The sequence below is a fragment of the Fusarium keratoplasticum genome, chromosome 5 (assembly GCF_025433545.1).
Source record: "Fusarium keratoplasticum isolate Fu6.1 chromosome 5, whole genome shotgun sequence".
NCBI classification, from domain to species: Eukaryota; Fungi; Ascomycota; class Sordariomycetes; order Hypocreales; family Nectriaceae; genus Fusarium; species Fusarium keratoplasticum.
In genome coordinates, this window is record NC_070533.1 from 152,291 (window position 1) to 172,635 (window position 20,345).

Here is a 20,345-nt window from a genome sequence, read left to right on the forward strand (position 1 = left end):
TACGTTGGTTCGCCGAATGCCCAAAATGGTCACGTTTGAGCGCCAACCGGACAAGAATAGGAGTTCTCGATGGCATGCACATGACTCCACTAAATTCATTGTCCTAAGCGCTGGATGGTAATTGGACCTTGCGAGGAGTTTTGCCTCGCTGCCGGGAGGGTCTTTCAGCTGTTTCTGCCGACTGCCAAGAACCAGACGGGGCTGCAGCGCTTACGGGAGGCGGGAGGCTCGGTCTCACCGTCTGTTGATTCTCTGCTCCCTTAAAGTCGTGCCTATCTTCGCCATTAGAGTTGTAGATTTAAGGCACGAGTACCAAGAAAGGATTGCCTCCAGTATATTAACCGACCAAGTCCGTCTCCGTCGGAGCTCAAATCGTCTCTCTTTCCTCCCCAATTGAAGGCCAAACGCAGCCCCATGCAAAAGATCAACATGACATTCTTTGTGGAGAACCGATCCTTTACAGGGGTCTCGAAACAACAAAGCCCCGCGCCTCACGGGCCAATCTGGTTCCTAATCCTCATGTTTTGGTGCGGCCTCCCATGCAGCTATTGAAACGGGCGCCTAATCTGCCTTGGTGAGAATCTTGGCGCGCCAAACCGCATGAATGAGGCGCTTCCGCTCCTTTTCGGCCAACATTTATAAGAACAAGCTCAGTCTCCATCTAAAGACTTGCTTGTACAATCCAGACAGCTTTTCCTTGACAATTTTCTTCCATCTATTTCCTTTTCCATTCCTTCTACTCTCCTTTCCACGCACTCGCTTTTGACAAGCGACTTGCGGCAGACTCTCCTTTAAAACTATACCGACATTTATTCCTTCTCTTTTCCCTTTCTTCCAGACCAGAGCAAATATGTCCCGCTTCATTCTTTTTGGAACTGCTCTTCTGGCTTCTCAGGTTGCCGCCCATGGCTACTTGAACACCTTTACTTTGGATGGTGTCGACTACGCTGGCTATAGCCGCTGGAACCCTTCCCCTGATGCTATCGGATGGAGCTTCTCAACTCCCGATGAGGGCCCCGAGATGGACATCTTTAGCCCTGACTTTGTCTGTCGTCGGGAATCTCAGGCTGCCAAGAACTATGGAAAGGTCGCGGCCGGCGGTTCTGCCTCCTTCTTCTGGACCTCGGATGACAAGCAAACCAACCCTAACGGCTGGGCTGAGTCGCATCGGGGACCCGTCATCACATACATCGCTCCTTGCAACGGCGACTGCGCGTCTGTGGACAAAACCCAGTTGAAGTGGACCAAGATTGCTGAGGAAGGCGTCGTGTCTGGTCCCGCGAACGCCGGGGGCACCTGGGCTACCGACAAGCTTCGCCAGAATGGCGGCGTCAACTCTGCCACTATCCCAGCGTCTATTGCCCCCGGCAAGTACGTCATTCGAAACGAACTCATTGCTCTTCATCGTGCCCATCTCAACGAGCCCGAGTTCTATATGCAGTGCGGCAACATCGAGGTGACCGGATCTGGAACAGATGATCTCTCTGGATCTGGTGTTGTTGCCTCTCAGCTTTACAGCACTTCTGATTCACAAATCTTTGGCTTCTCCATCTATGACAACCAGGGTTCGACTTGGACTATCCCTGGCCCCCCTCTGTACACTGGTGCTCAGGCTGCGGCCCAGGTCAAGCCCGCAGCCAGGTTCCGGGCTGCAGTGAGATTCCGGGCGTAGGTCTGTCAGAGTGATGAAGTGTTAACAACTATGAAATACCCGGAGTAGAGGAGTTGATTGGAACCATGATTCTTTCTTTATATAGCCAGACTATAAAATTGTCGCGAGCGACGGATATACTAGATGGATACTTTGTACAATATACACGGTTGGGGATTTACCACCTTCTTAAATGCCAGTCACGTATCGTCAATGCTCCTCCACGTGGCCCTAGGCAAACCCAGCGGCCAATGTCACCACCCCATGACTCAGGCCTTGGAACCCACAGAGGCCTGTGACATTTGGCTCGCAACCTTGAGCTCGCGCTGCATCTGAGCAGCCAACTTGACGTCGAAACCGTTCTCAAAGACCTTTCTGACTTCCTCCAGAGGGAGTCCTTTGACCTCGGGGTAAAAGAAGACGACAAAGAGCCAGCCAAAGAAGCAGATGCCTGCGTAAAAGCCAAAGGCACCACTTGGCGTCATGCCCTTCATCATGGAAAGGAACGTAGACGCAATGATGATGTTGCAGCCCCAGCAAGTGACAGTGTTCATCATAGTACCGAGAGCACGAACCTCGAGAGGCAATAGTTCAGTTCCGACCCAGCCGATGGTTGCGACACCACTAGCGAAGAAGGCAACGTAAAGGATGATGGTGACGAGAACCACAATGCCAGCCCAGTTGACTGAATCAGCCTGGAGAACGAGATCCTTGGAGATAGGGATCCAGTGGAAGGCAACCGCAGCAACAACCATGCTGAGAGCCTGCAAGTAAAGTTAGTCTCAAGTCTGTTCTCACGCATTTGTCTCGCGAATCTTACCATGCCAAGGACAGTCACAAGCAAGATGATCCGACGGCCAGCCTTGTCAATGACGACCATATTGACAAACGTGAACAGAAAGTTGGTGGCACCGACAACGATAGCGACAGCGGTAGGCTTGTTGAAACCGACTAGAGAGAACAGGGTTGCAGAGTAGTACATGAGAGTGTTGAAACCACCGAGTTGGGAAACTAGAATTTGTCAGAGATCGTTGTCTTGCATACGACGCACAATGAGAACTCACTGGCCATGACAGTGCAGGCAGAGATGAGGGCTCGAAGATTCGAGGGAACGCAATGCAGCTGCTTAAACTGCCACCAGAGAGACTTGTCGGACACAACCTGGGACTCAACCTCGACAGTCCACACAAGTCGATCAACCTTGGCCTTCATCTGCTCATCGGTGGCATCCGGATAGACCTGGCGCAAGCACTTCTCTGCTTCATCCCGCTTGCCATGAGCAATAAGTTGGCGGGGCGATTCAGGGCATCGAGGAAGGAGAGCGGCCAAAATGATGGGCGGGACACCTCCGACGGCTACCATGTATCTCCAGCCATGGGGAACGTCGGTAAAGGCGGCGCCGAGGCCGTATGAGACAAGCTGACCCAGAGTGACGCTGAGGTTGTCAAAAGCAATCATGCGACCTCGGTACTTGGCCGGAGCCAGTTCACCAATATAGAGAGGCTAGAACAACCAAGATTAGTTCCTGTGGACAAGGCATAGAGCAAAAGGACGCCTTACGATGATCATGGCAGCCGATCCGACACCCAGGCCAACAATCAAGCGTCCAGCAGTCATTGCGGCAAGATTGAATGCCGCTGCCTGGATGACTGATCCAATGAGAAACAGAGCACAGCCGATATAGATTCCCAGCTTGCGGCCGTACTTGTCAGCGGGCAGACCAGCGATCAGGGCTCCGATAAGGGCACCGCCAGAAGTGATGGACGTGACCAGCTCCTGCTCATGGGAGTCAAGTTCATGGCCCAGGTCATCCCCAAGGGTGACGAGCACAGCAGAAATCACACCAGTGTCGTAGCCTGTTTTCCTTGTTAATGATGTTGCAGGCGCAAAGGCTGCGTCGCCGCGTTAGGAGATCTCACCGAACAAGAAGCCACCCATGGCAACGGTGAAGGTGATCATCCACACGGACCTGGAGGGCTTGGTGTCTTCGATAGAGTCATCGAAATCAACCATGGTGCCCTGTGACTCTTCGACGTGCTCAATCTTTTGCGATATCGACTTGCCCATCCCATGGCCCTCTGTCGAGGACTTGTGGTCATGGGCATCATCAGCCGTGTAGGAAGACATGTTCCGAGAGGTTCAGGGCCAGCAAAGTAATGAAGTGAAGGCAAAGTCAAAGACAGGAATGATGAGCCTGGAGGCAATGTGGAATACTGGATTGCAGACAAGCTTGATGAGAAAAGGTATCCAAAAGCAAGGCGCAAGGCCATATATATAGTCGCATCTTGGCTTACGACTCATGCGCGAATCACCAGTGATCTGACTGGGTAGTTTCAGACCATATCCGACCCTTGTCCACCAAGAAACTCAACCTTTCCCCAGGCTGGAGCATGCCATCGCCAGTACCGTCCGGGGTCTGGGGTGAGCTAACGGGGGTGGATCACCTCCATTTCATCGATAGCTGGGGGTGGCGTCGGGCCACATGCGGGGTAAAACCTGGAGTTTATGCGCGAATTATTACCCTGCAGAGTCCATGGGGAAGTTATCTCCATCATATTTGGCCCGGTATCACTTGGTCGTGCCAAGCCGCCCTGTGGTTGTGCGGTAAGCGTGGCACGGGCCTGATATAACGTGGTTTCATTACCTGGACTCCAACTCGGCGGTCCGCTTATTATCCAAACAACATCTGCACTCTCCAACCATCACCACTTGCTCGTGGCCTGTGCAGCTTGGGTGCGTGCAGATGGCTGCCTCGATAGGCCAGGGATGGTCTAACCCCCTTCCATCACTTCTCCCCGTGGCCGAGCCTCTAGAGGAAGATGAGACCGGGTTTGTCATTGCATCATCATCACCGAAAGCTGGATGAGCTAATCCACAACTAGGTCCGAGACGGGGTTTATTGCAGAGTTCGGCTTCGGCCCACCCCTGGACAACCGGAAGGAAGCCGAGTACTTTATGCACTTCATACATGAACTAGCACCATGGGTAATATCTCCTTTGGCAAGTTACTCCGCATCATGGGGATAACCTCAGCTCCAGTTTGACGTCTGCGATCCGGCACGACACTTTGGCACAGAGGTTCCCAAACGTGCTCGCCATTTCCCCTTTCTGGCCTATTCGATCCTTGCATTTTCGTCTCGCCAGATAAGCCTGAAGACCGGAATTCCCGATGATAGCCATGAGACATATCATAGCCATGCGTTGCGTATCCTCATCCCCATTCTTGATGACCCAATCGGGGCCGTCAATGAGAACGTGTTGGCGGGCATCGTTATCTTGCGCTCATATGAAGAGATGACGGGTGAGTTGGCCAGATTCAATTTGGGTAGCGGAAAAACTAACCATTTTTTAGATATGGATGGGAGCACTCATCTAACAGGTAGCTCAAGGTTACTCAACTCCGAGTTTCGCTTCGCAGCCCAAGGCGGACTTGGAGAAGCAGCCAGCTGGGTTGTCCTACGCCAGGACATGTATGTGTCTCTAACGCGGTCGCGGCCACTCCGCACCAACATGGACAGTTACCGGGACTCTCAGTCTTTTGTCGATACTTGTGACGAATCCCTAGCTAATCGAGTGGTCTTTATCTGCGGTCGGGTATTGGCATACGCTTTTGGACCAGAGTCGAGACTTGATCCTGCCCTATGGGCTGAGCTCGGAGAAGACCTCAGGAGATGGTATGAGACAACACCGTGGAAAGTCTTGTCTTGGTCCCCCGATTCGCCAGCCCGAGAGGGTGGCGAGAAGTCTGGGTTCCCTACACTATGGATGGCGCGCCACATACAGGGTACCTGACCCCCTCACGTTCATCCAGGGAGAAACGTTTGCTGATTGCCGTGTGCAGTTCTAGGGTATCAGCATTACTACATTGCTCGGATGCTGCTCAACATATTTGACCCTCAGCTGTGGACGCCTGGATTTGATGCAATTCGTTTACGAGCAGCTTCAGATGTAGGCTTCTGGAAATATGCGATGATACTTTACTGACCGAAGTCAGGAGGCAGTACGGAAAGACTTGCGGACATTACTTGGTCTGACCATCAGCAACCCTAATCTGCCCACTGCCTACTTTACAGCACATCACACATTATACGCCTGTAAGCTGAAATCACTCCGCATTTTTTTGTTTGTCAGAGCCTAACATTGGCTGAAAACAGGTGGAGTCTACCTCAAAGATGAGCGTGAGCATCAAGAGGTCTTTAGATTTCTAGAAGACATGTCGAATACCATGGGGTGGCCAACACGAGAGGTGGCTGCACAGCTACGCAAGGACTGGGGCCTCGACAAGGGGATCCCGGAAAGTGTCTCCATTTCTCCGCATCAGTTGAGTGCCCAAAGGTTCTCGGGGGACCAGGTCTGGGATCCGGAACCTGGGGTATGGGGTCAAGGCAGCCCCATGGACAGGGAAGAAAATAGCGTGATTCATTTGGGGTAGGCTAGTGCGAGTCAGGAAGCGAGGTGCGGGCTTGATTTCCTTGAGAGACTGGGAGGGAAATATTCAGCGAGGCCACAAAACCTGGTTTGGTTTAGCCTCGTGGGGGCAAGACAAGGTTTCTGCCAACTCCAGCAAGTTCTTGACCTCGGAATCGGTTAACCGCGTATCGACTACTGGCTACCCTACGGTAGCGAGCATCACACCACGGACACATTGAGAGGCTAGGAGCATTGGATCTTTGATGTTACTTCAGGAAAAGATGATGTGGTCTCTTTCGATAATTCAACATGAGTTCATTGTAATCAGAAGCCCTGAAAATGGAACCGAGAATGAATAGGTAATCAAAATCACCAAACTAGATTATCTGACCTTGGGCTGAAAGAAAAGTGACAATGACATAGCTTGTGGTACACCCTTCAATTCGTGATATACTATTCATACAGAAGACTCCTGACAGCAGCTAAATGACGCATCACCCAGGGATAGCATCACTCTTCCATCCTAGTTGGCCATCCCCACGAATCGAGGAGATGCTTCCTTCTATTCAGGTCATTAGTCTTGAAAACCGCTTCCTGAACCCAAGGCCACTTACGCAAGTTCGGTAGACCACCCATATTCTGTGGTCGTTTTGTCCAGAATATTGATGATGGCACCTTGCTGACTTCTTTGAGAACAACGATCTCCGACCATGGAGATTGCCATGCAGGCGGTTCTGGAGCGAGGTTAGCTAGCTGAACAAAAGAAGCAAAGTCTATACTTACATGTGCATCGGGTTGATTTTACTCATTGACTCCGCGATTCCACAAATAATCTCAAGATCGTTCCTTACCTGAGCCTGTTCGGGTCAGCAACTGCATGGAAGAAAACGTGTATCAAAGTTGCAAGGTTGCACTTTACTCACATCAATCCAACGAGATGCCTCTCTCCGTGCTCGGCAGAGACGAGGTACACGAGGGTCATGGACAATCAAGAGTATCCTTGAGAGATGGTAGTACTGAAGTCCCGCAGCAATGCAATCATTCAGCAGCCAGATCTCGGGGAAGGGTGCCCCATTACATTTTCGTCGTGTCATGACTGGAGTAAAGGAAGCGGGCGTACTCCTCATCCAGGAGGCAGTCGATTCGAGGAGTTCATCGTAGGTGGTCGTATCCTTTCCCTCTCCAAAACAAAACCTGACCACTTCCATCAGCTTAAGCAGCATTCTGTTCGTCCTGGAAAAATCATCGCTAGTATGAGTGAGATGTTCCAGGCCAGATCGGTAGGTGTCTTGGTCTATGGGGGCCTGGTGCATAACTGCCAGGAACAACTCTTGTCTCAGACATGCCCACATTACGGCATCATGAAACGTGACGGGAACTCGAGTCAAGAGAGGGGACACATGCAGCCTGGACATGTCTAGATGTGGGGGGATCAAGTCTGATGAGCCATGGTTATGCACTGAGGTGGCTGGGGGCATAGGTTAGTGAACCCATTGCAGATCATACAGTTAGGACAATACTGGGTAGAGAAACAAGAAGGGATTTATCCTTCAAGTTGAGCGCAAATGAGAAAGATGTCTAACCTTGAAGATTTTCGCAGAAATGATAGAGTAAAACGGCAACATCGAGATGTGACATGTCCATGCCTGACTGGACCATTTGTTGTAAGAAATCATCGTGAGATGGCAGCTGTCGCCTATAGACATCGAGTTCAAGGTTTGGAGAACCGCCTTGAACAGTATGAAGATGTCCGGCGGCAACAACTAGGATCAGCTCGAGGAATGCGGGACATGTCGCAGCTATCGACGGAACGCATGTTGAGAGGTATCTGGTTGGGTCGTAAGAGTCGAATGCGGGCGCGATATATTTGATATAATGACGGAATAGCTTCGCCCTGGTGCGATTGTTGAGTGGTGCAGGTGGTAGCTCGGCATTGGTGGATGTTTGATCATGTGAAAAGGTATTGGAGCTTGATGGGCTATGATTAGAGAAAGGGTGGTATTGACGAGGCCCACCTAAGGCCGCAATACTGCTGCCAGCGTGTACTGGCAAGGGCACATGATGCAGTCGTTGGCAGGAGAAGATGGACGGTTGTGAGAGGCCAGGATCGAGTCGGGGAGAACTCCCTGATGACCCTTGAATGGGTGAGACGTAATCGCGATCTGTCTGCTGCGCAAGACCCGCAGAACCGGCACTTGAAGCAGTCTCGAGAGATGCTACTGGCTGTTGATCGGGACCGGGCGGGGAGGTGCTGCGATCAAGATTCTGCTGTCGCAGGGGTTGTCGTGATTCCCCATCCGACTCGGCATCGTCGTCGTAATACCGAGCAACCTCAAGACTTTGATCGAGAAACTTGAGTCTCTTGCCAGCCGTCTTGCACCAGATCTGGGAGGTTGAAAACTCAGGCTGAGGCTCTCTGATGGATCAATCAGCATTGTCGCATCTTGTACTCTCATCGTGTTCCGGTCTAGCCGGCTACTCACCCGGTCTTGGATTTGTGCCGGAAGCGAACCCTGAGATTTCGGTTGCAGTCAATGTTCTTTTTGACGCACTGCGCGCAGGGTTTTCCCCCGTCACCTGCACGATAATCCAGTCAGGGTACCCGCGACGAACATGTTGAACTGTGTAGCTGCTCGGTACTTACACTTCAGATGTCTATCAAGATGGGATTCAGTCAGACAATGTCGTCACCTGTGAGATCAGAGGGGATGGGACAACTTGCCTCGCACGGCAATTCTAGGAAGGCGATCAGTCCCGGATGATCAGGATAGGCAACTTGGGACTTACCTCACACCCGGGCCTCCGAGGACCGGTGGGCGGCATGGCAACGAGAAGACGGGACGAAGAGAGAAGGGAGCAAGGGTCGAGAAGCGGGTCTTCAAAGTCAGGGCTTCGCTGTTTATATCCCTTTTTGACCTGCAGGGAAAATGTCCAAGCTCGTGGCGGAGACGGGGGCGGGGTAAATGCGGGGGACGGAGAGAAGCCCTGGGACTCACGGGATGGACTCTCCCTCTCTCTAGCGTGGGATGCCCAACATGGTAATATCTTGATCAAGATTGGGGCTTTGGTGGCTGACATCCACATTCTAGTCGAGATGTATAAGAAAGGACGCTTGCCATGGCCTCGGTGGTTGTAGTTTGCCATTCTGATCAGCACTCCTTTTCTAGAACAATTCTACTGCTCTCTGAGCATAAGTGGCGACGGCTTTTTCCCCAGTTGCCTATTTCTCCTCTAACCTCTTTTTTATCGTCTTGTTCAACCGATTGGCTTCATCTGGGCCAGAGAAATGTCAGTCTCGGTCGCATCTCTGGGCACCACGCCCTATGCTGCGGCATTAGGGGTTGTCGCAGTCATCTACTTCCTAATCTACCCATTTGTTGTTTACCTCAGAGACTCCAAAGGTAAAATGCGTTCTTTTCTTTCTGTGTTGCCTCAATACTTACCACGCCCAGGCCTTCGACGATTCCCAAACATGTCCACCTTCTCGGGCATATCCAACCTCCCCTTCATGATCCTCGCTCATGGAGGCGCCCGATCTTCCGCGATGGCCAAGATGCACAAGAAGGAGCCAATCCTTCGAACTGGCCCAAACACTTTGTCCTTTGGTAGCGTCAAGGCTATCAAGGGCATATACGGTCACGGCACCCCCTGCACCAAAGACGAATCGTACGTGCTCACGGCTGGAACTCATTTCCACTTGGCCGACGTCGTCGACAAGCCCGACCACGCACGAAAGCGAAAGGTTCTCTCCTCCGCTTACGCTCTCAAGAACCTCGAGGAATGGGAATACAAGGTCGCCGACAAGGTGCAAAGAATGATGAACCACTTTGAAAAGTGCTGCACGGCTCCTTTGCCCAAGGGGGTCAAGTACCCCAACCCCGAGGACGTCAATGTCGACTTCCGTGCGTGGTCCAACTTCTTCTCGCTCGATGCCATTGCCGACATTGGTCTCTCCGAGAAACTCGGCCTCCTTGACCGAGGTCATGATCGAGTCGAGGCGCAGGAGAAGAACGGTGCCATTTTCGAAGCCAACCTCCGAGAATGCCTCTATCCCACTGCTCGCAAGCAATCTCTCCTCCTCTGGAGCTACGATAACTACAAGCTGCTTGATAAGATTTCCAACATCATTCCTTACTACAGACGCATGTCCGAATCGAGCCGAGGCTGGGATGCTATTGTCCTCCGCCGGGCGAACCTCCGACTGCAACGCTATAATGCCGGTGAAAAGCTTGATGACTTCTTCCAAGCCCTAATGGAGGACAAGAGCGGTAACCCCCACAGCCTCGAATGGGGCGAGGTTGTTGCCGAAATCAACATCATGATGAACGCCGGAAGTGTTACTACTGCCATCGCCCTTGCCAACGTCCTCTACCAGCTCCTTCTCAACCCTGACAAGATGGAGACCCTGCGAAATGAGATCGACTCCGTTTTGGAGCCCGATGAGATGGTTGCTCCTTACGACAAGGTGAAGCATCTTCCTTACCTTCGAGCCTGTCTGGATGAGTCCCTTCGACTTTGGCCTCCTACTCCTCAAAGTCTTGGTCGCAAGACTCCCCCTGAAGGTACAACCATCATGGGTCAGTACATCCCAGGCAACACCACGGTTGGCATCTCGGCTCTCGTGGCACATCGCGATGAGACCGTCTACCCAGAGGCCGAAAAGTACCTTCCGGAGAGATTCCTCGGTGAAAAGGGCAAGGAGCTTCAGTCTTGCTTCATCACCTTCTCAGCTGGTGCCAGAGGTTGTATTGGCCGCAACATCTCCTACCTTGAGCAGGCTGTTTGTCTTGCCTCTCTTGTACACAGGTACGAGTTCGCTCTGCCTGCGGGCTTCGAGCTCAAACGGGAAGAGACCATGAACCACATCTTGGGAGAGATGCCTATCAAGGTGTGGCGAAGAGATCTTGGTGAGGAGGAATGATGGATGAAAAGCATAGAGCATAGCGAACTTGATATTGAATTTGTAATGGGGAACAGAAGAGAAGGCGTGGATTGTACCGCCTTATTATAAAGAGATTGAATCAAACTCGAACCATTCGACTCCTTGTTAGACAAGATCCGACTCCTTGACCAAGATATCCCTGGTAACTTCATGTATGTCACGGAGACCTGCAAGGTGCATGTTCATGGTCAAATCACCACACATGGCTCGAAGCACATGTCTGACTCCCTCTTCTCCTCCTAGTGCCAACCCATACGCATAGGGTCGACCGACCAGAACACACTTGGCCCCCAGAGCGATTGCCTTGATGATATCAGCACCACATCTGATACCACTGTCAAAGATGACATCGATCTTATCTCCAACAGCATCAACAATCTTCGGCAGCATTCCCAAGCTGCTGGCTCCACCATCCTGCTGTCTTCCGCCATGGTTGCTCACAACAATTCCTTGGACGCCCACTTCAACGCATTTCTTAGCATCGTGCACACTCTGAATGCCCCTGAGAACAATAGGTCCATCCCAGTGCTTCTTGAGAAACTCAACGTCTTCCCAAGAGTGTGAGTGTCCGGGGAATACAATTTTGGCCCATTCTCGGGCTGCCGGGCCAAGGCTGGCTCCGGTTGTTCCGCCTTGAGCTGACTGGTACACGCCACTAGGGGCGCTAGAGATGTCGTATCCATGCTTTTCTTTGAACTGCTTTTGGAAGACAGGATCTGTCAACCCAATTTCCACGCCGATATGATCTGGGTGGATGAATGGGTTGTATCCATTGTCCAGATCACTGGGACGCCATCCAAGCACATAAGTATCGAGTGTGACGAACAATGCAGTGTAGCCAGCAGCCTTGGCCCGCTTCAAGAGGGAGATGGTGATATCGTCATGCTCACGGCTTGGCCAGTAAAGTTGGTACCACCTGGGAGCACCTGCGCCGTTTGCGGATGCCACATCCTCGATGCTTGTGCTTGACGCCGTACTCAGGATGTATGGGATGCCAAGGGAGGCAGTGGCTCGGGAAGTAGCAGCCTCTCCCTCGGGATTGAAGATCTTTTGCACACCAATCGGCGCAATAGCAACTGGGAAGGGCAGGGTTTGACCGAGAACCGTCGTCGTGGTATCGGAAAACCTCTCGTTGCCAGCATCATCCTTTCGGCTAGGCACCAAGCGTCTAGGCACAATGGACCAGCGTGTGAAGGAGGTGAGATTGTTTTGATAGGTTGAGCCAGCTCCGCAGTTGCCGTGGATGTAGCCCCACGAGGTTGCCGACAGTACATCCTTGGCCATAGGCTCCCATTCTGATGACTGAAATGTGAAAAAAGGTCGAGCAAAGTGGAGTCCAGCATCAAAGATGGATTTTTCATACTCGAGAACATCGGAGCTTGTTACAGGAGCCATTGCGAAGGGTTGAAAAGTAGGTAGTGAAGCTTGGTTGATGATGCGATCCTTGGGATACGATCCTTTGCACAGGTTGCAATCAAAACTCTTATATTGTCATGGATCATACCTATTACCTCGGTTATCTACCATGGCGCAACAATTACATCATGGCCATGAGAGGATTTTACATTCTTCATCATCAATTGAGTTTCCAGCTGAGGAATTTCCCGATAAAAAGGCAAAACAAGAGTTAGGAAGCATAATGACGTCGAAGATAACAGAATATAACGGGGCTCAACGGGAACTTCGGAAGAGTCGGGAAGATTGTGGATCTTGGAGATCAAGATACGAACTTTGCATCAGATTATGGGGACTGGTGAATTGATAACATCTTTTACGATTACACAAAGAGAAAACACATGCCTGAGAACATGGTTCTGTATGGCCCATGCCCAACTTGAGGTATCAATCAGGTTATACGTTCAGCCAGCCCCGACAACTTCAGGGCTTGCAATCCGGCTTCCGGCTTATTAACATTGTCTTTCAATTTCCCAAACGTATTGGGTTAGCAGAGCAGGACGATTAATGGGGGAGGTGATACTGCTCGGCCTCATTTGGTGGGCTGGCTTGTAGTGTTCTGGTCGCTCGTGAGGGGTGGTTTTGTGTCTACAGTTGTTCGTTAAGGGGCAGATAGGGAATCCAGGGAGCTTAAACAGGTATAATAAAAGAACGTTCAATAAATCAAGTTATCAATTGTCATAATTAACGTCTGCGGACACAGGGCCCGCCCACCACTCATCCGCGTAAAAAGACATGCTAAGGTGGTTCTAAGGTAGGAATATTATCTCGGTGGAAAAACATGTTCCAGCCGGGGGGCTGAGTAAAGAATTGCCTCGCTCCTCACTACCATCCAAGCTCTACCCTCCCTCATTTCTCTTAGGTCATCCAGCAACTCAGTGGCATTGCATTTTTAATACACAAGTATAGGGTATTTGTCCTTCTCTTCACAAGTAGTATGAGAACGTGCTGACTCACCTAATCACGTCATCACCCTCTTGAATGAGACAGGTATAGCGGCCCACTAACTACCTGGTGTATCTTATCAGTCGTCTTAGCCAGAAACATCCATTCCTTTGCCTTTTAACTCCTCCAACCACTCTCCTATCATGACCATGTCTTTAGGCCTCGAGCGCGTTGACGAGCTCCTCGACAAAGCACAACGTCTCGTCAAATCCCTCGCTTCGTTACGGCCGACTCTCGAAACACCAAATGGCCTGATACGGAATGAGTTGGCCATCACCCTCCACGATTTGACCGTGGTCGCGCGCGACACACTACACTTGACCTCGGATCTTTCGTCTATGACCAACAGCATCGTGACTTCAAGGCCGAGCAGTTCCGACCATTCACACGATCTATCTCCGACCCCTCCCACCTCCATTAGTAGCGTATCGTCCACATTGTCGAAAGAGATTGACACCCCCTTACAAACAGGTGCCATTGGCGACGTGCCAACCCCGCCACAAGCAGATCTCGCCTACGTCGCAAACATCAATGCCGTGCCTGCGCTGGTTAGCGCATTGGGGCCAAGGAAGAGGTTGCCTTCCTCGGCGGGAATAAGCGATGGCAATGTTGAATATGAACCTGGCGCCAACAAGCGACACTGCCAAGGTGACGAGCAACTGTCCGAAGACGAGCATCTCTCTCGCAACACAGCATCTTCGAATTACATGCCAATGGACGTGAGAAAGCTCATCTACAAGATCAAAAACCGCGATAAACTGTCTCGAATCCCCACCTTCTCAATCGCCGACCCCCCAACTACCGCCATGCTCCGTCGAGTAGCTGCTGTCCAAGGCGGTCCAGCCATACGGCAGTTTTGCGCTCTCATCCACACGAGACGATCTCGCGAGACCGAAATGGGACTTTTGCGAGTTCACACATCTGGTCTTGAGCGAGCCTTGGAGTTAACAAGGACGCTTCGAGTCTTGACGGGGCGGACAGCCGCCAGCACCTTCATCACACGACTCGTACAGTTCCACATTGCGGAGGCTGTTGATGGGACTAAGGCTGGACGACTACGAGCCGACGGTGATCAAATCAAACAAGCCATGAACAAGTTTGGGTGGGGAGAAGCAGAACGGCCAAGATTCTTCCAGTACCTCAGGCAAGGGCGCTCTTGGCGTTCGATCTGTGGGCAGTATGTCGGACTTTTGAGCTTGATACCGCTCAAAGCCGAACAGCCGTATGGCGTCTCAGCAAAAGACTTCCTCAACATGAAGGGGAGCGAGTTGGACATGTTTCTACACATGATTAGCAATCCGTTCGTGGGTCGCCTCACAGAAGCAGCCGCGGCGTTTCAGGACATGGTAATGGGTACTAGAGAGGACGCAGAGTTCGTATGGGAGAAGAACCAGCCCGAGTTGCACAAATGGCATGGGCATCTACCCGAGACGGATGTACTCTCTCTCGTACAACCTCAACCCAGCTGTGAGGAGTGTCTTTTTGATGGGGGGGACTTTGTCGACGCCCCCAACCCCCCAGGCTGGCCTGAAGACTGGTCCTGGCCCGCTCACCCGCTTCTTATTCCATCTTCTCACAAGCAATGCGATTTTTGTGACGGCGATGGCAATTGCTCCTGTCGTCAGACAAGAGTGGGTGCCGCTTGCAGACCCCAGGTCAAGTCGTTCGGAAAACAAGGAATAGGCCTGCAAGCCATCGCCCTGCATGAAGGCGACCTAGCCTGCCGCAAAGGGGATGTCCTCGGGCAACTAACTGGTCGCCTGGTCCCAGCTGATACACACCCGCACAATTCACTCTGGATTGTGGAGATGCGACGTTTTGACATTCGCGGTGATCCCATTGTTTGTCAGATTGACGTTGGAGGGGTGGCCAGTACTTTCCGGAACTTGAACCACTCATGCCGTTCCTCGGCAAGAATGATACCTCGCCGAGCGTCTGGAAGATGGATTATGGCTGTCGAGGCTACAAGGGACATACGACATGGGGAGCAGATTACCATCAATTTTGGCAAGGCCTTTTTGCGCAATCAAGGGCTACGATGTGAATGCGAGGGATGCCAAGTTCCTTCTTAACGTAGAATATAGGCTATTAGTCATAGAGAAGAAATATATATGAGTAAATACCCTCATTTTAATTTTGGTATATTTATTATTTTCACGTCTCCTATCTCAACATTGAAGTTGCAACTCTTTGTGCAGCTCGGGATTGTCAAGTGAGTGCACGGGCCGCTGATGCTGTTTTGCAATAGCGGCCCGTGCGCAAGCTGAACGTGACCCACGCTTGACGACAAGTCTACAACTTCTTGAAGGACAACAGAGAGTCTAGAACTGGCATGTATTCTTGCGCGTTTTATAATACAGGTAGAAGAATATTTGATATGCGTACTCTGTTTCTTAGAGTCATGATACTATATCTAGAACAAGAGAGATATTTAACAGGGATATTAATAATTTGTTCACGGAGCGCCTTGATCAAACTACCTGCACACATGCGCACTTGTCACCTCTTCTTTCCGGGCTACTCCAGCGTCACTTAGCAGCATGATTCTACCCTCTGAGCTCAGCCTAGTGTATCTAGAAAGGGATCATCCAGGGGATCTCATAATAGTCAGGCTTTGGTGCTTCGATGATCGTTTCTTATGCCTCCAACGACGGGTCAGGAACGGGCATTCGAGACATGGAACATGAGCATCATGGGAGGACTTGCGAATCCCGATGTCGGAAAATTTGCCCTCGGAATTCCGTTTCAGGGGCGGATCCCCTACTCTTCCGTCCCCTCCTTGACCGTCGAGTTACGCCGAGGCGGTGTCAATCTAGAATCACGCACGCGCCCAATTCGCGGACTGGCTATACCAAGATAGAAACCATGGGGCTTGGAAAAAATGACGAGAATGGGCTGTGCCAAGTCAGTGAAAGGACTGCCCAGCCGATCACTTCAGGTGGGTTGGTTGGGCCAGACTAGCGACGCTCTCATTCACCCGCTTGGATGCTAATGGCTATGGCTCAAAGCTAACAGGCAGCCCATCCCAAGTGGAGAATATTGAAAAGGGTAAAAAGAATGAGGGCCCTTCAACGGGGGTAGGATGACGGAATTGACTAGCTCCGTGATTCGTCCTATCCTTGCCCGAAAGGATCCGATCGCTGTCTCCTTTTAGTCGAGGTTCCGGGTCTGGTGGGAAGCAAAATTTTCAACCCGAGACTCAAGTGCTAGCGCTGAGACGTTACGGATTTTCAGGGTCAACCCGCCCCGGGAAAAGGGGGCTTGTGAACGAGTAGCACACACACACATGTCGACGAGCACGCATCGTCAAGATTCACACTCGCTCAGTTCGATAGGTGCAATCGTGTAGTATTCTAAAATATGGTAAAGCCATCAAGATCCATCATATATCTTCTTCCAGTCATCCTCCTCTAGGATCTCCTTTTCCATCTGCTCTAGAAATTCCACCTGTGCTCTGATGAAAGCCCTGGCACCTGACACATCAAATGGGCTTTTGCGTTCAATGTCTCTATCCAGCCCTTCTCGACAAGCTCTGAACCGGTTCTCCAGCATCTCGAACCGATACTGTGCGTACTCGGAGTACAGCTCATCAATGTTGGAGATGGGTCGCACCAGCTTAAGAACAGTGTCATCTCGGATTGCCCAGGTTCGCGCTCGGAACGCGGTAACCATGCTGACTCGCTCCGAGCCTCCCAGAGTTCGGAGAGCTTGGTGATCGATGTATCGCCCCTGAAGAACAACAGCGTAGCCCTAGCCAGGTGTGAGCGTGTATAAATCGTATCTTTATCTCATGGACTTACTCTTTGAGGTCCTCGAACTTTGATAACACTGCCGTCAGCCGTCTTCAACGCTGTCTCGCCTCCAGTCATACCCGTGCAGTCCGAGAGCATGGTAACGCACACGAATGCATAGCTATCATTGTGCCAGCTGACAATCGCATCGTTCTTGTCCTCCACCTTTGGCTTCTTGATCTCTTTCTCTTGAACGAGTTCTCTGTTTCGATCTTGTTCTAGGGGAGATAGATGCGGGATACTTGGGCCCGAGATGTTGATATGGGCGATGTCGTAGTCCATAACAGGCACCACGTCGATGCCTGCTAAGGTGGAAATGATGCGCAGCGTTTCCGAATCTTTCCAAGCATTGTAAATGAACGGTGCATGTCTTGTATATACTGTTAGCTAAGGGAAATGCTGTCCTCCTTGTGAGGGTGGACTTACTCGCGGGCATATCCTCGAAGCTGGCATTCAGCATACTTGCTCGAGAACCGATGTGAGGACCATATCTGCTTGTTCGTAAACAGTTCTCTTCTCATTTCTCCGATGGCTTCTTCGGAGAAGAGACGAAATGGTTCAGTCACACCGATTGGCGAGATGCCCTGGCTATCTGGGTAGCCCAGATCCTGCAGAGACCAGACCCGAGAGGGCGGCTCGAAGTGCAAATGCTTAGAAGCATCGAAAGAGAGACTGTGAGAACCTTTGTTGGCTGGAGGCGTGAGCAGAGCAGGTGCTACCTCCTGAGGAGCAGTTGGTGCTGGGGCCATCACGATTGTTCGCGGTGATGCATCCCCGACTATCATGGGCTGTGGCGATTCTTGATGTGTGGTATTTATCGTTCAAGGAGTCTGATAAACCCTGGATAGATCAACCCCAGGGCGAAAGGAGTCAAACCCTGAGTTGTGCTGTGCTGTATCGTGCGTGTATCCACAAGCTGCCCATGAGGACATCCGTGCGGTACGTTCCTCTTTCGGTTCCTGTTCGTCCGGAGAGCCACATGCCAGGACTCCTCTGACCAGGGATTTGCAATATCTACAACAAATTGCGAAATCCCACAATGGCAGGGAACCCCTACAGTCAAAGATTTCGCGCCTTCACTAATCCCTGGGAGGCACAACATGTGAGCCTTCCACAGATAGTATCCCCCACTTACCAAGGCTCACTTCCCTTACTCGCGCTTAGAAGACCAGATCCACGGCTCAAAGCCTCCAAACCCACGGTTTAGCACAGAATTTTAGTTCCTGATTGCGTGATGACCCAAGGTCGTGAAACGGTGTGGATGGGGGACTTGGACAAGAGGGACCTCAGCTCGTTTAGGTCCTGGGGCATCCCACAAACTAATTAGTGGTTCCACCAGCCCTGACAGGCACGATTTGGAGGTGGGAGGAAAAGAGATAAATACACCCATCAATCACTTGACCTACCATTCTCTCACCATCCTCTTCACCGTCGACAAAACTCACTTATCATGGGTACCGATAGCACCTCTCATTCTTGGCCTGAGACGCTCAGGCGTTGGTACCGAGGCACGCTATACCAGGCAGTCATCTTGGGCATTGTGAGCTTCAGTCAACAGGGCATATGGACTGCTTTAGCCAGTAGGTCAATCAGTATTTGACCCATGAGACTCCTCCACTGACTGTTGAATTCACAGGCATGGGCGCCGGTGGTCTGGCAACCCCTTATTTTGTCAACGCCGCCAATGTCATCACGTATGTCATCATGATCATATTCAGCCCAATCTTTGCCGTCCTCGGCAATAGACTCAGCTTGAAGTGGATTCTCGTCATCGGCACGATTGGATATCTCCCTTACTTCGGCGCACTATACTGCAACAGCGTCTACGGAACACAGTGGTTTCTCCTTTTCGGAGCTGTGACCTGCGGCTTCTCTGCTGCTGCCCTATGGACTTCCGAGGCAGCCATCGCCGTTGCGTATCCGGAAGACAATAGACGAGGTCTGTACATCAGCTTGTGGATGGCAATTGGACTTGTTGGTACTGTCATCGGAAGCTCCATTCAGCTGGCCCTCAATATTCACGACTCGCAACAAGGTAGCGTCTCAACGAATACCTATCTTGCCATGATCGGTCTTTCATGTATTGGACTACCGCTTTCTTTGACTATATCCCCCCCGAATAAACTCATCCGAACGGATGGCACCAAGCCCACGTTCAGCTCTGGACAATCCCGTATCCCCCTGAAGGAGGGATTTGCTGGACTGTGGAAGGCCCTCAAATCTCGACACATTGTCTGGCTTATGCCAATCTTCATTACGGTCCGCTGGAGCTACACATACCAAGGCAACTACCTCGCGGTTTACTTCACCGTCAGAGGTCGCGCACTGGCTGGCTTTGTCCAGACCATGTGCGGTATAGCTTCAACCATTGGATGGGGACGTTTGCTCGATTCCCAGAAGGTATTCAAGAGCAAGCGAATCTTATGCAACGTGGGATGGTACTCTATGCTGTTGGTATTTGTGGTGCAATGGATCTTCAATTTTTACATGCAGGCAAACCTCCAGTCACGAATGCCAACTCCTATCCTCGACATTTATTCCCCTGATTATGCCAAGGCCATCGTTGGCTATTGTCTCTTTAGGTAGGTTTGAAACACTTCGCCCCAAAGAAAAATACACTGACAACCGGACAGCATTGCGGGGAATGCCTCTGTTGTGTGGACATACTGGATCCTAGGGCTTTATAACAACGATGTCGATACTCTCGCATACACCAGCGGTATCCTGCGATCGGCCGAGAGTCTGGGTTTCGCTTGTGCATATGGCATCGGGTCCAAGGAGAATGTGTCGCTAATGACGAACCTGGCCGTCTCGTTTGCTGTTTTTGCTGCCAGTGTCCCCTTCACCTGTTATGTGGCTTGGAAGAGTGCTGCTCTAGAGGGTAAAGACGATGAGATCCAAGACCAGGAACGGTCCGATGGTTCATCAAGCCCAGTGGCTGAAAGTTCTGACAAGTCGCCGGCTATTATTACGGCTAGCGTATGATCTATTACCTAAAGCTATGAGAGTCAAGTTTTCCAGGGACTAATGCACCTAATCAGGTCATTTCCCTCTTCAATAAGACAGGCATAGTTAGCCGGTCACTATCTTATTGGCTGCCTGTTGCCAGAAGTATTCTTTGCCTTTGACTCCCCTAACTCCTACCGTGACG

General features: G+C 51.3%; 10 protein-coding genes across 10 annotated transcripts; 5 read left to right on the plus strand and 5 right to left on the minus strand.

The window, feature by feature from the left end:
- Positions 1-850: 850 nt before the first annotated feature.
- Positions 851-1,672, plus strand: NCS57_00672000 (uncharacterized protein; the record flags this gene model as incomplete). The annotated part of the gene is made up of 1 exon (XM_053056599.1): positions 851-1,672. The coding sequence occupies one exon, from the start codon at positions 851-853 to the stop codon at positions 1,670-1,672; it is 822 nt and encodes a 273-aa protein (XP_052912794.1).
- A 248-nt stretch (positions 1,673-1,920) lies between these two features.
- NCS57_00672100 (MFS domain-containing protein) lies at positions 1,921-3,778 on the minus strand (the record flags this gene model as incomplete). Its single annotated transcript, XM_053056600.1, has 5 exons — positions 1,921-2,415; positions 2,472-2,662; positions 2,716-3,154; positions 3,212-3,507; positions 3,571-3,778. 5 exons carry the CDS (start codon positions 3,776-3,778, stop codon positions 1,921-1,923), a joined length of 1,629 nt encoding a protein of 542 aa, XP_052912795.1.
- A 616-nt stretch (positions 3,779-4,394) lies between these two features.
- NCS57_00672200 (uncharacterized protein) lies at positions 4,395-6,083 on the plus strand (the record flags this gene model as incomplete). Its single annotated transcript, XM_053056601.1, has 7 exons — positions 4,395-4,480; positions 4,534-4,636; positions 4,691-4,952; positions 5,004-5,435; positions 5,493-5,599; positions 5,646-5,745; positions 5,806-6,083. 7 exons carry the CDS (start codon positions 4,395-4,397, stop codon positions 6,081-6,083), a joined length of 1,368 nt encoding a protein of 455 aa, XP_052912796.1.
- Positions 6,084-6,671: 588 nt separating this feature from the next.
- On the minus strand, positions 6,672-7,155 carry NCS57_00672300 (uncharacterized protein; the record flags this gene model as incomplete). The annotated part of the gene is made up of 3 exons (XM_053056602.1): positions 6,672-6,795; positions 6,845-6,918; positions 6,985-7,155. 3 exons carry the CDS (start codon positions 7,153-7,155, stop codon positions 6,672-6,674), a joined length of 369 nt encoding a protein of 122 aa, XP_052912797.1.
- Positions 7,156-7,639: 484 nt separating this feature from the next.
- NCS57_00672400 (uncharacterized protein) lies at positions 7,640-8,884 on the minus strand (the record flags this gene model as incomplete). Its single annotated transcript, XM_053056603.1, has 3 exons — positions 7,640-8,477; positions 8,545-8,612; positions 8,849-8,884. The coding sequence occupies 3 exons, from the start codon at positions 8,882-8,884 to the stop codon at positions 7,640-7,642; spliced, it is 942 nt and encodes a 313-aa protein (XP_052912798.1).
- Positions 8,885-9,347: 463 nt separating this feature from the next.
- On the plus strand, positions 9,348-10,982 carry NCS57_00672500 (uncharacterized protein; the record flags this gene model as incomplete). Its single annotated transcript, XM_053056604.1, has 2 exons — positions 9,348-9,462; positions 9,514-10,982. The coding sequence occupies 2 exons, from the start codon at positions 9,348-9,350 to the stop codon at positions 10,980-10,982; spliced, it is 1,584 nt and encodes a 527-aa protein (XP_052912799.1).
- A 126-nt stretch (positions 10,983-11,108) lies between these two features.
- NCS57_00672600 (uncharacterized protein) lies at positions 11,109-12,398 on the minus strand (the record flags this gene model as incomplete). The annotated part of the gene is made up of 1 exon (XM_053056605.1): positions 11,109-12,398. One exon carries the CDS (start codon positions 12,396-12,398, stop codon positions 11,109-11,111), a length of 1,290 nt encoding a protein of 429 aa, XP_052912800.1.
- Positions 12,399-13,546: 1,148 nt separating this feature from the next.
- On the plus strand, positions 13,547-15,475 carry NCS57_00672700 (SET domain-containing protein; the record flags this gene model as incomplete). The annotated part of the gene is made up of 1 exon (XM_053056606.1): positions 13,547-15,475. One exon carries the CDS (start codon positions 13,547-13,549, stop codon positions 15,473-15,475), a length of 1,929 nt encoding a protein of 642 aa, XP_052912801.1.
- Positions 15,476-16,775: 1,300 nt separating this feature from the next.
- On the minus strand, positions 16,776-17,943 carry NCS57_00672800 (uncharacterized protein; the record flags this gene model as incomplete). The annotated part of the gene is made up of 3 exons (XM_053056607.1): positions 16,776-17,153; positions 17,204-17,564; positions 17,621-17,943. 3 exons carry the CDS (start codon positions 17,941-17,943, stop codon positions 16,776-16,778), a joined length of 1,062 nt encoding a protein of 353 aa, XP_052912802.1.
- A 701-nt stretch (positions 17,944-18,644) lies between these two features.
- On the plus strand, positions 18,645-20,179 carry NCS57_00672900 (uncharacterized protein; the record flags this gene model as incomplete). Its single annotated transcript, XM_053056608.1, has 3 exons — positions 18,645-18,774; positions 18,831-19,776; positions 19,828-20,179. The coding sequence occupies 3 exons, from the start codon at positions 18,645-18,647 to the stop codon at positions 20,177-20,179; spliced, it is 1,428 nt and encodes a 475-aa protein (XP_052912803.1).
- Between the last annotated feature and the right edge of the window lie 166 nt (positions 20,180-20,345).